This window comes from Bombus vancouverensis, chromosome 5 (assembly GCF_051014615.1).
Source record: "Bombus vancouverensis nearcticus chromosome 5, iyBomVanc1_principal, whole genome shotgun sequence".
In the NCBI taxonomy this organism is placed as follows: Eukaryota; Metazoa; Arthropoda; class Insecta; order Hymenoptera; family Apidae; genus Bombus; species Bombus vancouverensis.
The window spans coordinates 9,052,517-9,070,584 of record NC_134915.1 but is presented as its reverse complement, the minus strand read 5'-3'; the positions used below and the strand labels follow the sequence as shown (position 1 = coordinate 9,070,584).

General features: G+C 31.7%; 4 protein-coding genes across 12 annotated transcripts; 1 reads left to right on the top strand and 3 right to left on the bottom strand.

Moving 5' to 3' along the window:
- Positions 1 to 22: 22 nt before the first annotated feature.
- Positions 23 to 7,215, bottom strand: app (Palmitoyltransferase app). 5 transcript variants are annotated; one of them, XM_076618786.1, is made up of 9 exons: positions 6,231 to 7,214; positions 5,977 to 6,137; positions 5,685 to 5,843; positions 5,473 to 5,610; positions 5,245 to 5,399; positions 4,275 to 4,392; positions 4,087 to 4,199; positions 3,193 to 3,985; positions 23 to 1,691 (listed from the first exon to the last, which is right to left on the bottom strand). In XM_076618786.1, the coding sequence occupies exons 1-9, from the start codon at positions 6,434 to 6,436 to the stop codon at positions 1,387 to 1,389; spliced, it is 2,148 nt and encodes a 715-aa protein (XP_076474901.1). In that variant the 5' UTR covers positions 6,437 to 7,214; the 3' UTR covers positions 23 to 1,386. The 5 variants fall into 5 exon arrangements, 4 of the variants coding, with proteins under 4 accessions (XP_076474901.1, XP_076474900.1, XP_076474898.1 ...); XM_076618785.1 differs by having other exon boundaries at positions 26 to 1,691; positions 3,883 to 3,985; positions 6,231 to 7,209; XR_013058478.1 differs by having other exon boundaries at positions 1,552 to 1,691; positions 2,361 to 3,985; positions 5,977 to 6,050; positions 6,231 to 7,215.
- A 500-nt stretch (positions 7,216 to 7,715) lies between these two features.
- Positions 7,716 to 12,731, top strand: LOC117161487 (uncharacterized). Of its 5 annotated transcripts, none has more exons than XM_033343066.2 (6): positions 7,716 to 7,853; positions 9,911 to 10,152; positions 10,239 to 10,751; positions 10,821 to 10,928; positions 11,020 to 11,169; positions 11,243 to 12,731. In XM_033343066.2, the coding sequence occupies exons 1-6, from the start codon at positions 7,805 to 7,807 to the stop codon at positions 11,627 to 11,629; spliced, it is 1,449 nt and encodes a 482-aa protein (XP_033198957.1). In that variant the 5' UTR covers positions 7,716 to 7,804; the 3' UTR covers positions 11,630 to 12,731. The 5 variants fall into 5 exon arrangements, with proteins under 5 accessions (XP_033198957.1, XP_033198979.1, XP_033198971.1 ...); XM_033343088.2 differs by lacking the exon at positions 7,716 to 7,853 and adding an exon at positions 8,025 to 8,465; XM_033343080.2 differs by lacking the exon at positions 7,716 to 7,853 and adding an exon at positions 8,578 to 8,967.
- PCNA (Proliferating cell nuclear antigen) lies at positions 12,479 to 14,590 on the bottom strand. Its single transcript, XM_033343232.2, has 4 exons — positions 14,238 to 14,590; positions 13,861 to 14,026; positions 13,638 to 13,782; positions 12,479 to 13,233 (listed from the first exon to the last, which is right to left on the bottom strand). Exons 1-4 carry the CDS (start codon positions 14,456 to 14,458, stop codon positions 12,980 to 12,982), a joined length of 786 nt encoding a protein of 261 aa, XP_033199123.1. The 5' UTR covers positions 14,459 to 14,590; the 3' UTR covers positions 12,479 to 12,979.
- Positions 14,591 to 14,867: 277 nt separating this feature from the next.
- On the bottom strand, positions 14,868 to 18,044 carry Pof (RNA binding domain-containing protein painting of fourth). The gene is made up of 6 exons (XM_033342998.2): positions 17,924 to 18,044; positions 17,008 to 17,676; positions 16,440 to 16,942; positions 15,962 to 16,358; positions 15,493 to 15,846; positions 14,868 to 15,344 (listed from the first exon to the last, which is right to left on the bottom strand). Exons 1-6 carry the CDS (start codon positions 17,933 to 17,935, stop codon positions 15,288 to 15,290), a joined length of 1,992 nt encoding a protein of 663 aa, XP_033198889.1. The 5' UTR covers positions 17,936 to 18,044; the 3' UTR covers positions 14,868 to 15,287.
- Between the last annotated feature and the right edge of the window lie 24 nt (positions 18,045 to 18,068).

The following is an 18,068-nucleotide window of genomic DNA, read 5'->3' as shown; positions in this document are numbered from 1 at the left end:
TCATCATCTTATACCTGCTAAAGAATTTTGAAGTAGGTTTAATATGATATAACATATTGGTATATTTTTAACTTATAGTACATCATCTTATCATAATAACATCTACACAGTATATACATATGATATTATACACGCATATATGTACAAAAAAGATACTCTCAAAATCAATATAATGGCAATCAGTATAAGATAAAATGACAACTAGTAAAATCGTTTCTTTTTTCATTAATTCATTGTATAAATAATTTCTATTTTCTGATTACATCAAATTAAATAATGACATGCAATGGCGACGCATAAATTATTTATAAATGAGGCAGTGATATTCCTATTTTGAAAATGCTTGGTACAATTCACTTTGCTTTATAACAAATTGTTCAAATGCTTGCAAAACTATGCTAATATATATGAAAATTCCTATATTTACAAAATTCTCTTTACACTGTACATAGCAAATTGAATAAAAGGGATAATTATGATAAAGTTTACCAATATAGAAAAGTAAAATTAAATAATACTTTATACTTTTAGTAGCAGTTAGTTTGTAATAAAATTAAGATTAAAATTTTTAAGAATTGTAGTTTTTCTGATTTTTAGTAGTATTCGTTTAAATGCATATAAACATTTTCTAATAATACAATTTGCACACATATTAACTACCACACTTTTTCTCACTGTTTTCAATTCTATATTTAATGATAAATTTTTATTTGGTGAAGATTTCAAAATGTACATATTACTGCAGTTAAAAATGAAATTTGTTACTCCAATACAGTGCATGACAAAAATAAGAAGTTGGAGTTTATATTAACAGAAAAATAGATATAAATTTATGTTAAGACATAATTAAGCAGTACATTTTCCTTAACTCACATATCATCTGCTTATGTATAACAGTAAGAGTATCATAATATGTTAAATCACCACATTTTATATATAGATATACGTATATTGTAGGTAGGGAATATTTTCATTTACTAATTTCATATAATGAAAAAAGAAAGATGTAAATGGCTGGAATGAAGTTAACAATGCTAAATGTAATGAATAAATAGTGCAGATCAAAAACAGACATATTACATCAGGAAGCTATCCCTTTATTAAATTAATTAAAATTTAAATAAATTCGTCATAAACCAAATAATAATTCTACTCTTTTACTCTTGCATGGATTTTGTGCATCTACATATTGTAAGCTATACAATAATTATTAAATTTGTAAAATGGTACATACACGTACAGGTACAATATGAAAAAGGTGAACTTCGACCTGCACTATTCTTCGATAAGCGTCGAAAATTTTAAAAGTCTATGATCCAACTAGATAAAAACTTAATCTATAATCTAACTAGATAAAATCTAACTAGATAAAATAGATTCAGTTATTTATACTGCTCCCATTTTTATAAGTCCTGCCTGACTGCCTCTACCGACGCTTGCGTCTTCCAGCGAATCTAAGTCTAAAGCAGACTCTATCATGGTAGTATCTTGTAACAATCTAAGTCTAGATGCAGACAAAGGTGTTGTTACAGTTACCGAAGGTATAGAGGACGTATCTAACGTGGATGAAACCACAACACTTTGACGGGAAGGCAGCGGAGCGATTTCATCGATATCAATTGGAGCTATATTAAGTGATGCTAGTGGTACTTCATTGGTAACAAGTTGACTCACGCTGTTTGTAGTACTACCTAAAAACAAATGTTAATAACAATAAAATGTACAAAATTATTTAAATATATATACAGGTCATATACAATATACAAAAAATATTAGAATTTCAATAATTGCCATTGAAATCCAATAATAAGCTGTTATAAACGCTCATTAGCAACATAAATTATATAATGCAACTCATTGCAAAAGTGCGGTACTGTGTAATTTTGCTGCATAAATGAATAAGATAAATAAAAACTAAACTGCAATAAAGAAAATATCCCAGGCAGTAAGGTGACATATTAATGTTTTTCCTATGTGTACATATTGATTAAAACCAAAAATCATAGTAATAAATAACTTACATGATCATTGCTGTATAATATACAACAATTTTGATATTACACATATGAACATAAATCTATAAAATATCCCTTATATATGTGAAACTGTGTGCATATTTATTTATACATATACTTATATACATATTGTATTTTCACAATCCCAGTGCCCGTAATAAGAACTAATTAATTAGTCACAATCCATAAACCCTTAAATTGATATAACATTTTGAAATTAGTCTCCAATAATGTGGGGCGTATATATTGTGTTTAAAGTGTTTATTAACAACTATTAATAAATATCAATTCATTCATATTAAACATACACACAATGACGAGTGGAATAAAGCAAAATTAACTTACCAAACGGTATGCTCTGAGCCCTCGATAACAGGACGTAATTTTTAAACAACAAAGAAATACAATTTATTGAATCATGTAAAAAGTGCGGCTAAACGGTAAAAAACTTAAATTTATCTTATATACTTGATGATGGTTCAAATATGTATATTCAAATTAATCTTTGTTTGACGTTAAAGATTAACATTGTAAAATTGACTTTGAATTAAATATATCATATACCATTTGTTTATAATATACTCTATAATGTAAAAACAAATAATTTTAATTATCCGCGTATTTTTAAAAAGTATATCATTATAAAGTATTAAAAGTTGTAATGAAACTAATATTTCAGTCCCATTTTCAGTCAGGATATATAACATTATAACAAGAATATTAATTTCTCCTTTATCTTTTTTTAAAAAAAATATCTATATGTCCAATACCAAATTGAACAGTCAAAAAATAAATAAATCTCTGTTGTTAACAATCAAATTCAACTAGAATGTTCTTTGTTTATAAAGATCTATATATGTTATAATATGAGAAAACATGAACAATCATCATAATAATGATTACCTTTGTTATTATTATAAATGTCATTTTAGATATTATTACTTTCACTAATATTTATATATACATCAAAACTTCATTTATATAAGCTTTTGCTAATAATAAAGGATAGAATTAGAACTTATATTATTTTGATTCTAATATACTAAAAAATTTGTTAACAAGTATATTATAGCCATTTAATTTTCTTCAATAGATGGAGTAATATTATTTAAGAAACATAAAGAAAGAAAATTATCTTATAAAGAACATTAAATATCATCATTATCGCTTATTGAGCTCATGATAAATCTCTGATTTAAAAGATCTTCTTCAGTGCTATCATTTGGACATAAAGAATTTTCTACATAAGAAAAAGCATTATTTAAAGGTCCTGAACCAAATCTGTTAACTGCAAGTCCTATTGCATTTTGACCAATAATTGGCATTCCTCCTGCCCCTAATATTCGTGACATTACAACAGTTGGCAAGAGGTTCTTTGATATTGGATATTTTAAACCGTGAACAGTGCATCTCAAGTTATTATACTTGAGAGTATGCTGAGATTGAGAAATTCGTATTGGATCTTCAGAATAGCATTGTGGAAATTTCTGGAGATCAGTGTAAATGGTTTTGTCATCAATTTTATATCGTATAGGATCCTCAGAATATCTTTGTAGATATTTTTGAAGATCAATACTATATTTTTGATCACCGACACATTGATCGTATATCAAATTATTATCTGAACATCTATGATACTCTTCCCTACACCTATGAGAATATTTATGTAAATTTTCCTCACGCCTACATGGATATTTTTGAAAATCTGGGTTTGTTATTTCTGTATCATACTTTACATGTTTCATAGGTTCCTGAAAACAATGTTGCCGAGGATATGCCGGAGCATAAATGTCATTAATATATCGACGTGGATATTTTGGAAGATCTTCGGGATAATGAGCGGTATGCCTTAAAAGGCTTAACTCACCGTTTATCGATTCAATTTGTGGTGAATGCTGACCAGAAACAAGATTGTTCATGGAACCTGTGAGATCTGGGCTGGGATTTGTTTGAACAGTTGTACCATTAGACTGCAATGATAAGAAAAGAAAAACGATATATAAATAATAATATATTATACAACACGATATGTATATATAAAATACAAGGAAATTAATAAATATTTCAATACCTGTGGCTGTACGATTTTCACTGTACCATATGTTTTATTATTAGTAATTACACTGTCACCACCAACTCTTTCTTGCTCTGCACGATATTCGGGAGTTACTATACCTCTTCGATCTATAAAAATCGATATAGGTAAATAACATCTCCAAAAATTAAGATGGGAATACTACGAATTTAAAAGTGAATTACCAATTAAACTAGGTGGTGCTGGTCCACATAATACATAGAAACAATTTCCACATATATTTCCTTGGCTATATAAATTAAAACTTTCTTGTCCTGTTTTAATTGAAAATGACCCCTTTATCTATAAAAATGATTCAAATTATTTTAAAATTATTTAATAATTTCAAATACATATTTATTAACCAGTTAACAGCGCTTGACGTGTATACATGTCAAACAAAAACTTTACTTCGATGCGTTTAGTGTATACTCGTCGTGTAAAATAAAAAATTACCATTTACTATAAAAACTCCAAATTTTAGTGAGAAGAAATAAAAATGTCATTTAGTGGTATGTTTACTTTATATTGCCAGTATTGCAGAAAAATTAGATTATTTTCTTTGATATATCGGTTATTCCCGAATTGTATATTATGTAATAGAAATACTAAGGAAGATATTTCTCTATCTTATAAACGTTATGTGCTTTTTTATTTAGACGTATTATATAAAAAAAACAACCCCAAACTAAGTCGATTAAATTTTTAATCAAATGTGTTGAACAAATTATTGAAGAGCATGCAATTCAACAAACACAAACTTCGAAACTTGATCGACCAACTACGAGTTGAACTGCAAAACCTACACGTCTCATCAAAAAACATTTCCCTAATTTTTACCAGTTATATCACCAAAAGTAAATCCACTTCGAAGACCTGCCGTCTGTTCAAAAAATGGAATTCGTAACGTGTCATGGTACTGGCGTTCGATTTGTAAAGTGCTACTTTGTGTGATATTTCGAAAAGTACCACAATAGGAAGACCAACTGAATTTCTTATATTCTTCTTTAATTTTTCTTTTTTGAAATATTTTTAGGAGCATCTGCCCTGCGTTTGATGTGTATACTCGTCATCGCTTGATTTTATTTATCTATCCCATGAGAGATTTCTAAAACTAAATTCCGCAGCTAACTGGCTAAAATTAATAATGCTTACATCCTCGTTAGTTGTCTGATTGCTAGTAGTTAAATATGTATGAAAACCAGCGAGACCAAGAATACTCCATACAGAGAAAAAACATATAACTGCTACAACAACACTTCCAGGAGATATCCTTACTGCGTCTAAAAATGGTCTAACGTCTTTTGTGACTATAATTAAATAAATAAAAAATTAAACCATCTAATTTTTTTATCTTTCATTTGCTTTAATTAATACACTTACGCATTACTAAATGTGTAACAGCACATACAAATATAAAAACACAAAGAAATGCCAAGGACACAATAAAGGCATAAAAATATCTGTAATTTCTTCTGCCAACACAATTCCCCACCCATGGACAATGATGATCAAACCTCTCTAAAAATATAATTACATATTTCTAGATTCTCATAAAAGTAATTTTTATAATAAATCATGATAAGTATACATACCTACACAATTGTCACATAAGCTGCAATGTGAAGCTCTTGGTGGTCTGAATATTTTACAAGTAAAACAATATTTCAACTTTACTGGTTGCCCTTTGACTAATACTTCTTTTGTTCGAGGTGGTGGTCTGTACATTTTAGAATTACCATTGTTTGGTACCTCTTTACCCAATATGTAAAAGACAAATTTTTTAATTGTAATAAAATTAATCAATGTAAACTTGAATATAACTTTACAATATATTAAAACATAAAACTAATCAAAATTATTTCTAAGAAATATATTTGTGTGTACCAATTTGTTTTTCAATATAGGCAGCTTCATCGAGTGTTGCTCTTGGAATAACTCCAGGATCACTAAAGCTTGTTCTAAACAAAGCAGACATTACAAAAATAAATAACAGACCACCAATAACTGGTATAGCAGGTGTTATATGAACTGCTAAGAATGGACAACTAGAAAAAAATACATAAAACTGTTAGAACAATTTTTTGATATATATGATTTCGTTTTATATGTGATTTCTACTTTAAAAATAATAATCTTACTCAAAAGCAAAAAATAATCCACTTGTTCCAGCAATGAGGCACACAGTCACATAAAATACTCCAGTTTGTGGTGCCATCATTACTCTGCCATCACAGCAAAATCGATTTCTGCCTGGGAAAAGTTCCCATTTTCGTGTTATATGCGGCATTTTGTAAATGTAAGCAAATTGCTTCATGCACTCCTCGTATGTACAAATATGTAACATCCAATTTGTAAGAGATAATTCATTAGGATTGTGTAGTGGTTATTTAATATTATCACATGAGTGTTCGAACAATCATATTTCATCTTGATCTACTGCTGTTTCTCAATGAACTGTAACACATTTTATAGATAACTGCACGGATTCATATGGATTTTTTGATTTTATCTAATCTTTATAAAGATTATTCACAAATGTGTAAGTTTAAAACATCAATGTTGTGCGCTTTCACGCACATTGTTATTTTGTATAAATAAAACATCTCAAAACCCCTACCATAGACATACAAAATACTATAATGCTGTTTAGTACTTGTAAAGGACCGTGTTTCTTGTCAACGTAACCTAATTGTTTCATTCGCAGAAAACACAATGACATTCATATTTCATAAAAATTCTCGTTCTAAACAGATTAAACGGTATCGTTTACTTTCTTCCGCATTCTATAAACAGCCATGAACTCACTTTCGAGACAGTATCGCTACTGTCTCACGGAGACCACCGACTTCAAGAACACTCACTGCAGGGTCATAGCCAAAGAAAATTCAGAAGCGAAAATTCATTTGTAAACTAGGTCACTTCTGACTGTGACATATAAACACTTGTGCACTCTCCATATAGCCTTTAATGCCACGACGAGCATTACATTTTTGGAAGCCGTGGCATTGTTTTAGTTAATCGACCTCACTTTGATGACAATAACGTATGTATGTATTTACAGGAAAGGATTGTTGGCCGTCGTGCTTGCTCGAGATCATCTGTGCTTCCCTCTAACGGAGTATGCAGAAGCGCCACGTGATCTTATTGCCACGTGACCTAGTACAGAAACCGATTTCGATTTCAAGTGCAACGCTTTTAGCGAGAAATCGATAATAAAAGAAAATCGCGATTTTGAAAGCGCGAGAACGCATAAAAATCGCAATACCACTTCGAACACTCTACATATTACTACCAGAGTTTGTACGAAGGAGTAGATCTTCTAGAAAATAATACAAAATAAATTTCTGACTCTAATAATATAAGTTTCTAATGGTGATTGAAATACACCGAAGAAATAACCATGTACACGTAAATTGATTATGCACATAGAGAACTGTAGTTCGAACTATGGGATTGATTATTTAATGGTAGGAAGGTGTGTAACTTATCGCTCCTACTGCAAAATGGGTCGTCGACGCAATGCAGTACGTTGTCACATATACATGCACACTTTCAAACGGAATCTTGAAAATCGAAGAATCTTACTGTGAACGCCATCTTCAGGTATGTTTAGCAACAAAGCAGCAGCAATTCTAAAAATTTTACTGCATATATATATAAACTAACCCCGGAATATTGCCTCATAGATCTATAGATCCAGCATTTCAGGTTAATGAACTATTTACAAAGAGATTCGAGCGAACATCGCTGCATTTTATTCGGTAATATTTACATTACTATAGTATTGAATAACAACCTACGTTTTTAAGAAAAATTGATCGTTAAACAATATAATAACATAGTGTACAATAGATAAGCTCCGTTTAATAACGTATATGTCTCTTACTATCGTATCCGAGCAAGAACCCCATCTGAATTTAAATTTTTTGTAGGAAAAAAGGTCATCTAACTCAACAAACGAAGATATGTTTTTGCATTGAACGAATTCAGCAACAACAAAAATTGCACTCGTCTAGTTCCACGTTACACTCACCCGAACTCTAGAGTTTTACCGCCGCGTCGTAAAATCATTACGCAAATTTGAAAAAATCAATATACAACGCATCGCTAGGGGCGACAACAGACTTTTTTGATCTTGCGTTTTTAACGTGATCGGTGCACTCTGAGTTGCAACGCAGCATTAAGCATTAACCGAATATAATAAAAGGATCGAGTGGCAAGAAGTGACGTGAAGGATAGAGGGATATCAACAGGCAATGGAGTCAACATTGGGGCGTCGTGGATGAAGCAAGCCAAGTGATATCGTGGTATCCGGCGTCGCTGACGAAAAGGATCGTGAAGGGTCGCGTTTAGTCGCGTCTATACGGCTTAAGGTAGTAGCTGACGAGGTGGTTTCAGGGTGGGAGGTTGAACAGAGGATAGGATATGGAGCAGGGTGTGGGGAAAGGGGTCGGGTGCGGCGGGGTGCACGGGTCTGAATCGTGGAGCGGGCGGATGGACGGACGGACGCAAACGCTGAAATCAGCTCGGGCGATCGATGCGATAAATGGATGCGTGCGATTGGTAGCCGGGAAAATCGATGATGAACAGGGGGCACCCTACCTAGCCGCGAAAGCGAGCACGGCTGCACCGCCGGAGAGGATGGAGCAAAGACCGAAATATCGATTTTTAGGCCCCTACGCGGCGGTTCGATGCTCATATCTGCCCCGTGTCCCGTATCCGCGCGAAGCGCCTTTCAAAACACCAACGACGCGTGCGAGATACACTGTGTGGTGCCGCAGATCTCGAGGATTATCGTGTTACAATTAAAATAAGAAAAACGGGAGAGAGGTGAAGCCGAGTGACGCGTTGCGAAGTTCTGGGCGATGTCGTCAGGTAACCACGTTGACAACGTAACGACGCGCTGTAAAACGTTTCGCAGCCGAGATTTTTAGTTCTTTGTGGTTCGACGTTCGTGCGACGAGCGGCAATATCATGCAACCGTTTACGCGCTGAGCAATCAATGATCCTCGCTATGGAAACGATCTAAGATCGTTGATTTTCGAGTGCGACAACGACGTTTCGTCCCGCGTAAGATTATTTTTTCCAAAGACATTATGTACAACGTGCACACGATCGTTGAACGAACGTTAACGAGGATTCAGATAAGGGTGTGAATGTGGGGTGCCGAAGAGAGTGCGTAATTATTTCATTATCATCCATGCTCCGTTTTCCGTTCGAATCCGTTTAATATTGTATTGAAATCGAGCCAACCTGCATCATAAGTAATCAAAGGAATTTTCCTCGTGATGTTTTTTTCTGTGATTTTAGTAACGGAAACGTATATATTGGAAAACATTCGACGCCGCGATCCGAGTTCGATTAAAAGAAAAGAAATTTGCAATCGAAGTGTCTTCGACAATTATATTCAAATATAATATTAGTAATCAGATAATCGATAATAGTCATCATGAAATGACGATTATTTGTTTACTATTGAAACGGTATGCAAATATTAAAGGAACAATAATATACGAGATACTATTTTTCTTAGTATCCAATAGTACTTTTGCGAGATTATTAGAATTATTAAGCTCCGTTGAAACAGATCGTTATCTTTTTGTATTTTCAAATGTCTATCAATCTTTTATAGTGTATTATTTTATATATTCCTTTTGTAGAAATGCACGATACAAGAATTATACGAATATAAACGAAACGCGGTCGACGCAACAGGCTTAATAAATACAACAATGGAATATATGTATTACTACATAGGTATCGTTCACTAACAAAATCTGTAACAGAATGTTTTTTTTTCTGTTTGTTAATGATACAGAAAACATGGCCATCGTTCCTTCGGAGAATTATCAACTTAAATGGCACAGTTATGGCGCGCATCTACACAGCTCTGTCGCGACGTTACTCCATTCAGAATCCTTCGCAGATGTCTTGTTAGCAACGTCCTGTGGCCGGCACGTGGCGGCTCATCGATTTGTCCTTGCCGCTTGTTCGTCGTATCTCAGTCACATTTTTCAAACATGTCATTTTGGTGCAAATACGAACGCTCCAATAATTGTGGTTCGTATATCTTTCCTCATTCCATTACTGATCTGTTAATATATAAATCATAGGAGATAAGTCAATAATGTAACATTATACTGCAGGTATTACCAACAGAAATTGGATATCGCACATTAAAAATTCTGATTCAATACATGTACAGCGGTGAAGCTACCGTGACAAATGATCAATTAGAAGGTGTATTAAAAGCAGGTGATATACTGCGTGTACGCGGTTTATGGAGATCCAATAGCGGAAGTAAAAAGGAGAATGTACAATCGAATAGCCAGAAGGTGGATCGAGACAAACGGGAGCAGCCACCTTTAACCGGTCAAATTCAAAAAATCAAATTGGTTCAACCAAGTACAGAGAAAATTGTCGAAAATGCGCAACAGACTACGCCAATGCAAAATGACGTTCAGAAACCTACCTCAGAGAGAAAGAGTACTGAGAAAATCGAGGAGAAGATTAGCGAACCAGAATCGAAAGTTTTGGAGGAAAATAAGAATATCGAACAGAGTAAGAATAACGAAAATCTGGAGACCAATGGGAAAAAAAGAAGAATTACTAACAGCGATGTGGAATCTAACAAATCTAAAAGCGAAGATGGTGAAAACGTAAGATGATATCATCTAATAGAATTTATCATATCGAATAAAATATTTTTATTTTATCGCATGTTTTAGACCGAATTGAACTTGGATCTTTTAGTGAAAGATGAACCAATTTGGGAAGAAGCTATGGATGATCCATCGGATTCATTAACGATAGATCATGAGATCGATATAAAACCGGTACGTAGTATTTTGAAAACATTCTCTTGAATAAAAGGTGTGTAAAAAGTTTCCTTTAGTAAAAAAAATTATATAATACAAATCATTATAGGAAATCGTACATAGCGCAGATGAGGAGGAAGAATACACCCCGTTAACATGCGACATGTGCAGTCAAACATTTCATCAGCCATCGGATTGGGTAAGACACATTGAATTGACGCACGCTGATATAGCCGAAGGTAGGAGAAGAAGGAGAAAGGTAAGAACAACAAAATATCGCTTAATATCTCGGATGTTGAATGAAATTATCATTGTATGCATTATTTTTACAGGGCGAAGTGGATGACGACAGCAAGGATTTTCCACCTTTAAAATGTGATCTTTGTGGTGACATGTACATAACGCCTCAAGAATGGGTACGCCATATACAGACAGAACATACAGAAGAGCAGTTAGCTGTGATGAATAACTCGGCGCCTCCTAAACAAAGAAAGCTTCAAAGTCATCAAAAATTGTGCAACATTTGTAAAAAAGAATTTCCAAGCCATGCATCCATGGTAATTCACCAAAGAACGCATACAGGGGAAAAGCCTTTTCTTTGTTCCTATTGTCAAAAAGGCTTTAACGTAAAAAGTAATTTACTAAGGCATTTAAGGACATTGCATGACAAGTATGTACATCCCAGCTTATATGGGAGTAATGGCAACACGAATGCTTAAGCCCTTACATAATTTTTCAATTGTACATGTTCTTTTACTTGTTGATACTTCATTCATAGAGTAAATGTCACGTGACATCTCATACTTTTTAAAATTATATTTATAGACTGAAAGAACAGTATATGCATGGATAATCTCGCATAAGCATGTCAAATTGGTCCAAATAATTAAATGTTACGATGCGCGTGGCATCTTCTTTGAAAATGAGCAGATATTAACAGCTTGATTAGTTTTATTACAATTTAGATGAATAACTTCAGTATTCTCTTTTTCCATTAAATTCAATAATTGTACGTGAGTGTAATTTACTAACGTGAATGCGTCTTGATCATTTTATTATGTACAAAAATAATGGCTTTAATTTTAAGTGCGAAACTATTATGTTAAAAACACAAAAGCAATACCAGGGCTTTAAAACCAAAGAGGCTGATTACTATTGCCAAAGTGTCATGTTTCGTTGCTACTTAAATTCATTTCTTGAACATAGAACAGGATGTGAAAAATATTTATTTTGATTAAAAGTTTCATTTAAATGCGTAAAAATAAGGATTAACGATATACAAGTCTTCGCAGTATGTGCGTGTGAAATAATTTATAGTATAAATCAACATCTATTGATTAATATATAATTATTTAGTAACTATATGAGATCCAAATTATGTAAGATTTAACTGTATACTTCTAGGCTATTCCATCCACGGTAGCCCACTTATTCCCTCAGCTCGTAAACTAATCATGTATTTTTATATTAAACTAGCTTATACACAAAAGGTATAAGAAATAAGATAATTAAAAATAAGTGAAAAATTTGAACTTTAATTAGGCTAGGATATAAGAAGTAACACATAATTCAAAATTCATCAAATGTTTTGGAAATATATTGAGTTCTTCTTACATGTAAAAAACGCAATATTATCAAAATATTGTCACAGTTTATCAAACGGTAACAATATGAATCTTATAAGAATGACACCACATTACCATGTTAATCATGATCGTGTCACTCTATTATGAATCTAAGTGTCAATTCCACGTTACGCTAACACTGTGACGAGCCAAATGACTTTTAAATGTAAAATTTAAATATATGACCTTCAAAGTATTTTTAATTATCCTTAATCGTTCCTCAATAATGAATATCAAAATATATCTTTTTTTTATCTAAGCAATACTATCATTCTGTTTTTAGTAAAATCTTGAAATATACTTAATCTTTAATAATATGATAAATACATGAACAAGAAAATCAAAATACATGAAATTAAAGCAATGCTATAATACATTATATTTATGATGTTATTGACTTATACACTAAAAAAAATGTTTAAAAGTTTGAAAGTGTATAAAAATTTAATTTTCTTCATCATCATCAATTTTTGGTGCCAAATAATATCTAATATGTCCAATATCTCCAATTTTGTATTCACATACTAGGGGCACATCATTAGACATTGATAGTTGTACTTGTGTACATAAAGGCCCAGCCTTTATAAAACAATTAAGGTAACGACATGAAAATGTTAGTTTGACTGGTTCTTGCATATTGACAACTACTGCTTCTTCTTCATTATCTGCATCTGCTGTTTGTGCTAACTTAACAGTGGCTGAAAAAAATAATTTACATGAGTACAACTGTAATTTATAACAATATTCATTGTATAGATTTATTTCTACATTGTGCAATATATATTTTTCATAATTCATTTGTATTTTAATGAATTTTACTACAGGAAGAATTATCTCCTTTAAATATACAAATATAAGCAGACATAAACATAAATACATGTATGATCTATTCTTCATAATAGTGAAGGTCAAGCAAATAAATACTTTTCAGGTCATTTAATTTCAGCCAGTTGCTATATAACTTCTGAATAGTGCTAACTACAAGATGTTACAGACACGAAATGCTTATATAATTAATGTAAGTATTATATAATTAACATACAAAAATAAGTTAGTATAATCCTTCCTACCATTTCGTTTTATTACGCAAAAAATGATATACCTTGTCCATAATCTCCAGAAGCACTGAACTTTATACCCTCCTTAGAACATGCAAAAGTTATGGATTCTCCAAATTGGCTCAAATCTCTACAGATACGTGAAAATTCTTGAGATGGCATTTTTACGACACACGAATATGAAGTATCCTGTGATAATTAATAAATTTTATAATTCTATTCTTTAAAAGAAAAATTTCATATATGTTAATGTATATGGAATCTTACAGGAATACCAAGATGTTCCTGATCCATATTTATAAGTTTCATTTCATATTCTGCAAGCTTTTCTTTATTTGGTGATTCAAATATAAATGTAATATTTTCTGGATTATCCAATGCTCGCAATGTCACTGTATCTTCGGAACCAGCACATCGTAGAATTTTGGACATGCTAAAACCATTTTATTAATTTTCATTTACTATTTGAAATTGATGTAATTTCACTTTGTTATATATATACGAACATAAAACATTTTGTCTTTACAAAAAGGTAGGAATTACAGGTACTTCTTTTGTTTAAAAGTATCTACTCTTTATTTTATTATGGAAAAAAGAGAAAAGCCATAACCTTTGTAAATATTACATTGAAATTAATATCTTACCATGCAATACTCATGCCCATTGATAAATTTCTATCGCATCTATATTTATCAAAGCCATCGCTCCTAAGATTAAGAGAAACTAAGGAGACATGAGCATTATCCATAGCTTGTACTTGAATACCAGAATCAGAACATTCAAAGGTGGCTTCGGTTAAAAGATCTTTTATTGCATCTAACACCTTCTTCAAAATCGCACTCTGTACCAAACGTGCCTCAAACATTTTTACTATTTTGCTCGACTTTTAATTCACACAACTGATGAATGTAATAAATATCGACAATTAAAATAGTAACTACACCGGTAACGCTACCCGCGCTTTCTTACCGGTCGACTGGTAGGAAGTAGGTGGCACTTGTGTGTACCGGAAATACATTTAATTTTCAAATTATGATTCTCTCGCAAAGTATTATTGTATACTTGCTTCACTTAATTTGAATTTATTAAAACACTTCTACTGTAATATAAATTGCAATCTGTTTATTTTACATAAAAAACACTCCCCTTATATGTTATTTATTTGTTATATATCAAAATTTTGATTTAGAAATATAAGTTGCAATTATAGAAATCGCAATGCAAATTATTAAAGAAAACAAGAATTTCCAGTTTATGTACTAAATATTAGTTTTTAGTACGAGTTGTTTGAAAAGAAAAATATAAATTAATTAAAACTATAAGGGTTTTTAGTACTCATAAAATAAAGTGTAAAGAATGTTAAGGTTCATACTAACTAATCCTAGAGAGTTAAAAAATGTTTTCAAGAAAAAATAGATCTAACTAAAAATACAGAAAATAATTTTAATAATATTCACAATTGTTTACATAAAGAATATTCTAAGCAAATGTAAGCGTAAAAATCTATAAGGTAAAAACATATCAGTACAAAAGTATTTAAATATAACTCAATTACTAACATTATACTTAAATAAATGCAGTCTCACTCGTTACATTCATCTCACTTCTGAACTAGAATTATGTACACATACTGCGTGACATCAACCTCTTTTTTAAATCAAATATTAATCGGTATGAGAGTTCAGTTTAACGAATTAAAAACCGATGTCACCAGTCATGTTCTCTAATTCACTGAACATTTGGTCAAGATGCTGAAACAAAAAACATGGAAATTAATATACGCTCAAAAATTTATTATATATTTTTAATATATACTATAATTACAATAAACGTAAAATACTATTATAAACATGCTTAATCCGAAATGATATACATAGTGATTAAATATGTTTTACATACATCAGATGGTTCGTTAACTTCTGCAATTTCTCGTTTATTATTTAACGATAAATTTCTACTTTCATCTATATCTTCCTCCTCATCTTCATAATCGTCTTCGTTATCATCATCATTATCATCTGAATCGTCTTCTTCTTCTTCCTCTTCTTCTTCTTCTTCTTCATCGTCATCATCATCATCATCTATATCATCGTCTATATCATCATCAGAGCGAATATTACATTCCATTTCTTCATAATCTGCTGGCTCTTCCTTAATTTCTGTAAGCATTATCGTTTCTGGAACCGATTCTCTTTCTGCTGAACAAGGTGGAGGAGCTTCAGATGCTGAAGGTATTTGAGGTGGTTGACTAGTCTAAAAGAAAGGTTAATTTTTAGTCCGCCCTATCTAGTTTTGGTATTATTTTTATTATTATTTCATTTTTTCTCATCATTTCCTTGATATACAGAATGTATATGAGTATATTTACCCATGGTTGTTGTTGTTGTGCTGATTTGGCTGATGCAATTGAAGTTGGTGTAGAGGAAGATGATGATTGCAAATTTGCATTTTGTTCTTGGACCTGAGATGACGTTTTATTTTGCATTTTACTAGAATTATCTTGTATTCTATTTCCTACATCAGTTTCTAGTTTTGCCTCATTTTTTTCGGTATGATTAGCTTTCTGTTCTTTCTTTATTTGTGAATTACTATTTGGTTCTTCTTTAACCTTTTTAACATTAGGTTTAGGTTCTCCAGGAAGACAAGTATTACCACGCTGCCTTCTAAATCTAACAATAATACTTCTGGTATCCCACATTAAATCATGTGCTTGTTTATAAGCAGATATGGATTCATCCACACTATTGTACCTTATAAAAGCATACCTATAGAACAAAACAAAATATATACAATATTATAGAAAGATATATATGATTATTACATATTTTATGAAATAAATAACTTACCGAGTATTTCTCATTTTTTGTGCATACCCTACATCTACTCGAGCAGCTGTTGGAAACTTACTTTTTACTTCATTAACGTTAACAGATTCTGGTAAATTTCCTATGTATAATGTATATGGATCTATTTCTTCAGGCATGGGATTATCTTCATCCCTTAGGGATTTTCTTTCAACTTTCAAATGACCTACTCCAAAGGGTATTTTTTCCAACTCCTTTATAGCTTCATCAATATCAACATTTTCTGCCATCTGTATAAAACAATATCTAGGACCACTGGGACTTTGAAAATGAATATTCTGTATACCAGGATGAAATTCCCTCACAATATCTTTATTTAAATCAGGGTCTGGGAATTTGATTATTAAACTCTGAGCTTTGACTGTTTTGTTATATTCGTTTTCAATTTTCAAAGCTCTTTCTGCATCTTCTCTATTCCATGGTCGACTAGGATAACTTTGGGACATAGGTTTTCTTTGTTTATTCTTTTTAACAACAACTTCTTCCTAAAATAAATAATGAATAATTAAGTAAAATAAATACATTTGTTATCAATCTTATTGTGTCTTACCAGAACAACTTTAGCATCCTGATCTGAAGTTTCTTCACCGTGTCTATTTGTCAAAATCCCTGGTGGTATAGGAGGCAAAGGATGATTAGGAAGAGGCATATGATTCATAATTGTATCACCTGTAGAGGCAGTGTAATTATTTCTTTGCCATTCCAAACCAAGGTTATTACTCAATGTTGCACCAAAATATGCTGCTTGATCAAACTGACCCTGAGTTTGTCCAAAACGTGGAAGTCTTCTATTTTTACGATGAAAATTATTTCTTTGAACATACATATTACTTTTATTATGTGTAAACCTTTCTCGTCTCATGTAATTACCTCTGAGAGGCATTTCTCTTTGAAATGAATTTGCAGTCATATCACGTGGGGGTGGAGGGGGTAAAGGAGATGTTTGAGGTGTTATCCATTGCCATGGTGCAGGAGGATGTGTCCATGCCTGTATAGGTGTAACTTGAGAAGGCACTGGTCCAAATACATGTGGAGGTGGTGGAACTCCACTAGAAGGAGGAGGCATGGGAGGTAATGGTGGTTGTCCTGGTAAAGGTTGTGTGACAGTTGAAGGGGATGAAGATGATGAAGTATAAGCAGGATAGGAACCATCGTATCCAAAATTGATACATTCTTGTTTAACAAAAGATCTCTTTGCTTCTCCATTTTCTTCAGTTACCTAAAAAGTAAACAATTATGAATTAAAAATGAGAAGATGTATACAAATTTTGTTATTATAAAAAATTTAGTATCATAATATTATCGGTATTGTAACATTAGGCCGGTTTGTTAAATACATGAAAATATTCTATAAAACCGCTGTCAAACTAACCTTACTTAAAAATACTATTTATGAAATAAATATAGATTATTAATATTATTATCATTGCTGTAAAATTACGAGAAATAGAAAAATAAATTATTACCGAGCGTTTCATACTGAAGATAGAACTGTTGATAATCTTGAGAAAAAATGTCGTTCCCTAAATTATAATGTAAATACATTGTACGACATAACGACAACCGCCAGTGTCAAGCCACTGGATATTGAAGTGTATCTCAGGAATACCA

What these genes read in the sequence shown, in the direction of transcription:
- LOC117161487 (XM_033343066.2), top strand. Translation starts at nt 7,805, where the DNA reads ATGAACTATTTACAAAGAGATTCGAGCGAACATCGCTGCATTTTATTC. An exon ending in AAAGCGAAGATGGTGAAAAC is followed by an intron (nt 10,752 to 10,820) that starts GTAAGATGATAT and finishes CGCATGTTTTAG; the next exon opens with ACCGAATTGAACTTGGATCT. An exon ending in GTAGGAGAAGAAGGAGAAAG is followed by an intron (nt 11,170 to 11,242) that starts GTAAGAACAACA and finishes TTATTTTTACAG; the next exon opens with GGCGAAGTGGATGACGACAG.
- app (XM_076618786.1), bottom strand. Translation starts at nt 6,436, where the DNA reads ATGTTACATATTTGTACATACGAGGAGTGCATGAAGCAATTTGCTTAC. An exon ending in CTATATTGAAAAACAAATTG is followed by an intron (nt 5,844 to 5,976) that starts GTACACACAAAT and finishes TATTGGGTAAAG; the next exon opens with AGGTACCAAACAATGGTAAT. An exon ending in TGAAAATCGTACAGCCACAG is followed by an intron (nt 3,986 to 4,086) that starts GTATTGAAATAT and finishes TTATCATTGCAG; the next exon opens with TCTAATGGTACAACTGTTCA.
- PCNA (XM_033343232.2), bottom strand. Translation starts at nt 14,458, where the DNA reads ATGTTTGAGGCACGTTTGGTACAGAGTGCGATTTTGAAGAAGGTGTTA. An exon ending in AGGAACATCTTGGTATTCCT is followed by an intron (nt 13,783 to 13,860) that starts GTAAGATTCCAT and finishes TAATTATCACAG; the next exon opens with GATACTTCATATTCGTGTGT. An exon ending in TTCTGGAGATTATGGACAAG is followed by an intron (nt 13,234 to 13,637) that starts GTATATCATTTT and finishes TATTTTTTTCAG; the next exon opens with CCACTGTTAAGTTAGCACAA.
- Pof (XM_033342998.2), bottom strand. An exon ending in CACAACAACAACAACCATGG is followed by an intron (nt 15,847 to 15,961) that starts GTAAATATACTC and finishes CCTTTCTTTTAG; the next exon opens with ACTAGTCAACCACCTCAAAT. An exon ending in AAGTTAACGAACCATCTGAT is followed by an intron (nt 15,345 to 15,492) that starts GTATGTAAAACA and finishes TTTTTGTTTCAG; the next exon opens with CATCTTGACCAAATGTTCAG.